The sequence below is a fragment of the Lactuca sativa genome, chromosome 3 (assembly GCF_002870075.4).
Source record: "Lactuca sativa cultivar Salinas chromosome 3, Lsat_Salinas_v11, whole genome shotgun sequence".
NCBI lineage: Eukaryota > Viridiplantae > Streptophyta > Magnoliopsida > Asterales > Asteraceae > Lactuca > Lactuca sativa.
Genome location: NC_056625.2, coordinates 52,539,269 through 52,547,382, shown reverse-complemented (window position 1 = coordinate 52,547,382; position 8,114 = coordinate 52,539,269). Strand labels below are relative to the sequence as shown.

The 8,114-nt window shown below is 33.9% G+C and overlaps 1 protein-coding gene across 1 annotated transcript; it reads right to left on the bottom strand.

Annotated features, from left to right (window-relative positions):
• Positions 1-2,700: 2,700 nt before the first annotated feature.
• On the bottom strand, positions 2,701-3,542 carry LOC111914401 (kirola). The gene is made up of 2 exons (XM_023910152.3): positions 3,299-3,542; positions 2,701-3,165 (listed from the first exon to the last, which is right to left on the bottom strand). The coding sequence occupies exons 1-2, from the start codon at positions 3,483-3,485 to the stop codon at positions 2,894-2,896; spliced, it is 459 nt and encodes a 152-aa protein (XP_023765920.1). The 5' UTR covers positions 3,486-3,542; the 3' UTR covers positions 2,701-2,893.
• Between the last annotated feature and the right edge of the window lie 4,572 nt (positions 3,543-8,114).

Sequence of the window (8,114 nt, the reverse complement as noted above, 5' to 3'; positions counted from 1 at the left end):
TGATCCAAATTGTTCAATTGGACAATTCGGTTTTATCCAAATAGTGAACAGTCCTAGTTCTAGGGAGTCAGAGCTGATACTGTAACAACAAAGGGGGTCCATCCTTCTTCAGGTTAGGAGTTCCGGTTTGGGTTCAGATGTCTTCAGAGGTAGATAGTGGTATGTTATGAGATTTTCCGGTTGTGCTTCTCGGACCGTTTGTTTCAATCTATGTGTCGATAAAGAGCGATTTCGAAGGTGAAATCTAATTTAAGTGGGGGATAATTGTAACACCCTGATTTTATGGATGTGGAAATTGAGAATTTCATGCACATTATAGGACCTACTCGACGAGTTGGATGGCCGCAACATTGTGTAAGAGCTGAGTTGGTTCCGTGGGTTTAAGAACCAACTCAATGAGTTAAAGGGACCAACTCGACGAGTTGGACCTGAATGAAAAAACCCTAATTATTTGGGTTTGCACCTTATTTAAAGGACTTTAACTCCTTTACCCCGCCTCCCTCATCACTTTGTCACTCAGAGAAAAACCCTAAGCGAGCTACTTCCTATTTTGAGAGTGTATTAGGCTAAGAGGGTGTATCTTGGTGCATTCCTTGAAGGAACATGAAGATTGAAGAACTTGGAACAAGAAGGAGTCTTTAGATCTAGCGTTCGTACAGTTGTAACGTCGATATGGAGGTAAAAAGTCTTTACCTTGGCTTACCATTTCTTAGATCTCTTCTTATGTGAGTTTATGGGCATTTTGGTGCAAAATGAGGGCCATTCTCAGGTTAAACTTGTCCAGAGGGTGTAGTTGCAAATCTGGACTCCTCTAGGCCTCATGTACTTAAAGTCTCAAGCTTTATCAAGCTTTGGCCCTTCTCTATGCCGTAAACCCTTCTTGAGCTTCGTTTTGGGTGTTTTAGCCTTGTGAGGCCTTGTATGATCGTAAAGTTAGCAAATTTACATGGTAACCTCATCCTAGGAGGTTGGATCTGGAGTTTGGAGCATTGGAATTGACTGGAATGAGTTTATTGTGTAATTGGATGAAGAACTCAACGAGTTGAGTTGGGTTTTCCCGTTTTTTGATTAAGAGTGAACTCGACGAGTTGGTGGGACAACTTGACAAGTGGTTAGGGTTTTCCCCGATCTTCTGGACTTTGCATGGACTCGATGAGTTGGCTAGCAACTCGGCGAGTTGACTCGGGTTTTCATGATTACTGGGTACTGAGGAACTCGATGAGTTCATGAGTTGCACTCGACGAATCGAGTCAGTTTTGACTGTTGACTTCCGTTGACTTTACGGTATTGTTCAAGTTGTGGATTTTGGAGGCTATAGAGGGGCAGAGTCTAGACCAATAGTTTGAGTGTGGGATATATTGTTTAACTCTGCGAGGTGAGTCTTCTCACTATATTTAGCTATGTGGTAATACTGTGTGACCGAAGGGTCTTACTTGAGTTATCGACCAGAGGGTCTTATGTGCTTATACCAAGTTATGTGATATCATGCATTTTGTCTTTGTGATTTATGGTGTATATTATTTTTGTGCCTTATTGAGTTAGGATCGGAGGGTCCAAACCGAGTTGTGAGATCGGAGGGTCTTCACCGAGATATCGGACTGGAGGGTCCGACCCGAACTATGAGACCGTAGGGTCTTCACTAACACATATGACCGGATGGTCCTTATCGAGATATAGCCATGATAGGCTAATTATTTGTGCATGGTATTTTGGGGAACTCACTAAACTTTGTGCTTAATGTGTTTGTGTAAATGTGTTTCAGGTACTTCTCAGGATAGCGGGAAGACGCCGACATTATCGTACACACTAGCTAGAGATTATGTTTCGAGGATTCTGGGATATTGTCAAACATTTTGTTGTCTTGTGTTTTGAATAACTTATACATTTAGGTTTGATAAATGTGAATGATCAACTTATTTAAAAAATGCTAGGAAAAATATTTCTTTAAATTAGTTGTCTTTGTAATGGCTTGGTCATATTTTTATTTTAATAGTGAATTTTATAACAGTTTGTTTATTTTTGGTTTTTTGGGGTCCATTTTTTTTTTTTTTTTTGTCCTGAACCCGCTATATCATTGATGACTTGTTTTTGTCCTGGCCCGCCATCTTTGGACGACTTGTATATTATCCCACGCAATGTCAATCATATTATTTTCAATAGGCATGAATGGAATAGCTACGTTGGAAATTAATTTTTACGGATAAAGGTGATTCATTTGTTGAGGATTTTCTTTTTTCAAATCTTTCCATATTTCTGTTAAATAAGAAAAAAAAAACTTGTTATTATATTAAATACTAGAACTAATAAAATTCATCACCAATTCAGTTTTTAGACTAAATACTTCCACTCGTCTGATTGGTTCACATGCTGGACAATTTCCTGGCCTTCACTGTTCACTTGATTGCTAACTGTCTGAAGTTTCTTGGTAAGACGACAGTATTTATCACGTCCGTTTCAGTTTCATGAGAATCCGTGATTCCAATGTTTAAATCTCTCTTCTGTTGTTGATCAATTATTCATTTAAGAGCACCACCAAACAGGACCAGGTAAGACAGATCCACTCCCGATCGGGAATGAAAACAACAACAGCGACAACATTAACAAGCAACATCAAAGTCTAAAACCAATCAACGATATTCGATATTACGGAAACCATTCCAAAGTTTTAAACTTATATAGAAAAACATAAACAGAAGTAACTATCAAAGGTGAGTTTTACTTTCAAAAACAAAAATCAAGCAAAAGATAGCACAATTCCAGCAAAAGTAATTGAAATACACAAGAACATGTACACCATGCTAGTTTACAATACATATCTTCAAAAGCACTCAATATATATTAATTACGAATTAATATATTTGCAGCATTTATTTATTGAACATATCGGGCGACATCATGATTGCTTGAGAAAATGAGCATCCATATTTCCAGCAATTCCACAAAGCAAGTCCAGATACGATGTTGGATCCGGTATACTTGCATTCGCCTTCTCGAACTCTATAGTCCAGATAACAAGCTTCTTATCGCCCACATCTTGGGTCTTAAGGATGAAGCTAAAGGAATTATACACCTCCAAGATATTTCCTTCAATCACTTTGAACACAATTTTGTGCAATTCATCATCAACTTCTTCAACGATTTCTTTGCAAGTTTCCTTTCTTCCATCTACGGAAAAACCATAATTAGTTTTTACAAACGTTCATAGATATGTGTGTGTGTGTGTGTATTGGCGGTATGGATAGATCAACATAGAACAACTTAGTTTTTATGTTAAATTAACACGAATGAAGTAGTTTACCATGATAGAAGTCCCAATGAATGACAGATCCAGGAACACCCCATTGGCCAGAAACTAAATGACAAGCTTCAACCTTCTCAGGGTCGGCGACTGATGAGTCGTGTGGATTGTTCTTGTAGAGGTCATAGACCAAGTGACAATCGCATTTGATTTCAACTTCACGTGATATCTTTCCGGTTATAGTCATCTCTTTTTCTTGTGATCACTAGCTAGCTAGTCGTCCCCTCTAATGGTAGTACCTATACAACTGATGAATGAGGCAATTATATAGAGATGTTGCTCATGTTTTTCTACTTGTACCATGTGCTTGTATGCTTGTACTTGTACATCTTCAAGCTTTACATGGAAATTTTAACCAATATTATAATTAAGGAAATTGAGTAGTCTAACCATAAAAAATGTATATTTGAATTCATTCCTTTTTTGGAAAAATGAACACCTTATGTGGAATGATCCATTCGTAGACAAAAAAAAAAAGTTATTTTGAAATTTCAAGACAGTGTTCGAAATCTGAAGTACAATTTCGGAATTTTGAGAATTTTTTTTTATTTCAATTTTATAAAATGTTAAACAAATACAGTAAATGTGATATATATATATATATATATATATATATATATATATATATATATATATATATATATATATATATATATATTAGTGAATAAAATCATACACTTTATTGAAAAACGGTGATACTAATAATTCGAAATGAACATTTTGAACATAAATGATGATATTTTTTTCAAAAAGAGTTGGTAGCAAACAAAAAATCATTCCGGAATTTGAAGATCAAACCCGAAATGATATACTTCGTAATGGAGCTTTCTTGGAAAAAAAATTTGAAAGGTGGTCTTGAATGCGAACAATAGTTCGGAATGAGGTCTAGAATGAGGTGTTTAAGAGAAATGATCATTTTTCAAAAGCCAAAAAAAATTAATTATTTTTTTAACAAGCTTATTTATAAATGTTAGATTACTCAATTTCCCTTTTAAGTATATACAACATACCACTTCCAATGTCCTACCAATGATAACGGATGGTTGTACGATTACATAAAGGACTTTATACGGGGAAGGTTTAACATACCAACATTGAAAATACGACTTTGGATAATGCTTCAAGTGACGGAGTACTGAACCAACCCTAAGACCGGACGAAGTCGGGTGCGGGAAGAGGGGCGGCACTTTTCCCGCTCCGATGAACACCGCACCGGCGTTGCGGGAAGGCGAGCGCGGGGAAGGAGGTAGGGGTGGGGTTACTGTGTTCTCACTCCTCCTCGATTGGTTATTTAATTTTTTTTATTCCAACGGCTACATAACGTGTGTGTGTGTGTGTATATATATATATATATATATATATATATATATATATATATATATATATATATATATATTAATTAATTCCCCCACAATAAACACAACAACACCCAAGATTTTTTTAACCCATACCTTCTTACTCTTTCCAAAAAATATTAATCAAAATGTCATCATATTAATCATCCGATTCGACGGCTTAAGAGGAGACTAAGTTTATCGGCTCTGTCATGGCGAAAACGGTTGCATACTTTCAAAACCGACAAAGCGAAACATCACATGCACAATCTATACTAAGAAACCCGTTGTTGCGTAGAAATCATGAAGACGGACATGATCGTCTTATAGAAGACTACCTTACAGATGACGCCATCAACGCTGTAAAGTTTCGACGTTAGTTTCGGATGAGGAAAGAACTATTTTTACGTATTGTTGGCGATTTGGAAGGCTCTTTTCCATACTTTCAATGGAAAATGGATGCGAGACGGATAAAAGGTTTCTCTCCAATTCAAAAATGCACGACTACAATTCGTCAGTTATCATATGGCATGAGCGCAGACAAATGGGACAAGTACTTTAGGATGTCAGAGTGTACCATGCGGGAGTGTGTGTACAAGTTCTGCAAAGCGATCTGTTTGGTTTATGGGAAATGATATTTGCGCAAACCAACTATGAACGATATCCACCAATTGTACACGGTACATGAAGGCAAGCGTGGATTCCATGGAATGCTAGGTAGTATTGATTGCATGCATTGGAGTTAATCATTATGCCCCAACGCATGGCGTGGTCAGTACATGAGAGACGACCACAAAGAGCCGACGGTTATTCTAGAGGCTATCACATCACATGATCTTTGGATATGGCATACATTCTTTGGTCTAGCTGGTGCAAACAATGACATCAATGTGCTAGACCAATCGCTGGTATTCAACGATATCTACCTTGGAAAGTCGCACGATGTACCTTTGTAAGCAAATAGGGTAGCATATAAGTGTGGATCTTATCGTTCTAACGGTATATATCCTCCCTTGTCTGTTTCTGTGAAATCGTTTACATGTCCGAACGACCCGAAAAGGAAAAAGTTTAAAGAGGCGCAAGAGTCAGCTAGGAAGGAAATGGAGCGAACATTTGGTGTACTTAAGAGATGTTGGCAAGTACTAGCAATAGGGGCAAGGTCATATGAAGTGAAAAGGTTACATCATGTAATGTATGCATGCATCATATTGCATTATATGATTCTTGAAGACGAAGGAACAACGATATGTTGGTACAACGAAAATGAAGTTTTGCCAAATGTCGATGAAGTAACCGTTGGTACACAAGAGTATAGGGCAACCAAAAAAGAAGTAGACAATTGCGACATTCATCACGCCCTTTATGTTGATTTAGCGGGGCACGTTTATAGGACTCATATTCAGTCGCGATAAAGTATTGTCATGATGATTTTTTTGACGAATCAGACGAGGATTCTAATATGTTCGTCGAGAGCGAAGATTACGATGACAAGAGAGACGTGCAGGAGAATGAGGAAGACAATGAGGTCGATGACGATGACGATTATTCCGAGTGACGTATTTTGGTTTTATTAAAATTAAGATATTAATTATGTTTTCTATGTTGTGGTTTGTTTAAATTTTTTGTTTGTGTTTTTTTCTACTTATTTAAATATTAGGTTTAGTGTAATTTTTATTTTAATTAATGAAATGTTTTTATTTTTAAGTAAATTTTATGTTTATTATTAATTTAAAAATTATAAATCATCAAAAAGAATTAATTTTATTTAAAAAATAAATAAACAAATATTGAGGGAAGCTTCACATCCATTATTTGGGTTTAGGTGAGGGAAAGGGTGTTGTGGTCCACAAAAAGTGAGGAGAGTTTCCCATCCACACCCTTCAGTTTATTGTTTAGATACAAATGAGCTTTTATATATATATATATATATATATATATATATATATATATATATATATATATATATATAGAGAGAGAGAGAGAGAGAGAGGTAGGTTCAAATGTTTTTCACATCTATTGTGGGCTAGAATGCACCAATAAGAATTTAGTATTAATGATATGTATATTAAATGTTATCCATACTTATAACTCATTTTTATGGAAACCAATTAAATTCGTCATTAATGCCAACAATAATATTCTTTCAGAATAAATTCATATCTAGAAGAATGAGAATGTATTCCAGCAGAATGAGAGTGTATTTTAGTAGAATACACTCTCGTTCTTCATATTCTATGCAACTTTATTGTATTTTAAGTGAGTGACCCTGAAACAAAATATGAACTTATATATAAAAACCTAGATGTGAATTCATTCTGAAAGAATGTTGTTGCTGACATTAATGACGAATTTAATTAGTTTCCATAAAAAGAGAATTATAATTATGGATATCATTTAATATACATATAATTATGAAAATCATTTAATATCTATATTTATTTAATTAAATAATTATTTAATTTACTAAATTTCTATTGGTGCATTCTAACACATAAATGTAAGAAACAAACTAATCTAGCCCTATATATATATATATATATATATATATATATATATATATATATATATATATATATATATATATATATATATATATATATATATATATATATATATATATATTCCTATGATATCTGAAGTAGCTTTTTAGTAAAAAAAATTAGTTTTTAACGTAATAGGCTAATAGCAACAAGCTATTTTAGGCCGATGACATACATCGATATCGTTATAATAATGACTATCAAACCTTTCAACCATAAAAATATTGTGGAGAATTGTTATGGGAAATTTGTATAAATCATTAAAAATAGGAAGATTCAAGGAAAAAGTATGAAAAACAAAAAGTTTCTTGCCAAATATTACTCCCTCCGTCTTAATATTATTGTCTATAGACAAAAAATACACAGATTAAGAAAATCATTAATTACCACTAATTTTATATAATAAAATGACATTTTTGTCTTTACTTTGCATTTAATGTTCCATTAAATGCTTAGTTGGCTAATTAATAATGAGAGGTATTTTGGTAAAAATATTATTTATTTTTAGACGTCGACTATTATTTTGGAACAAAATAAAAAGGAAAGATGAACTATAATTTTGAAACGAAAGGAGTATAATGTTACTATAAGATGTTCAACATACAGGAAACAAATTTATCACAAGAAATAATTTTTGGGAAATTTGTATAAATCATAAAAAGTACGAGAAACAAAAAGTTTCTTGCCAAATATTATAATGTTACTATCACATGTTTAGAATGCAAGAAACAAATTTATCACAAGACACAATTTTTTTGCATACGAGCATGATAGGATGTTGTTTAAGTTTTAATTATCACATCAAGTGATCGTCCTTATTTATAGAAGATTATATATATATATATATATATATATATATATATATATATATATATATATATATATATATATATATATATATATATATATAGAGAGAGAGAGAGAGAGAGAGAGAGAGAGAGA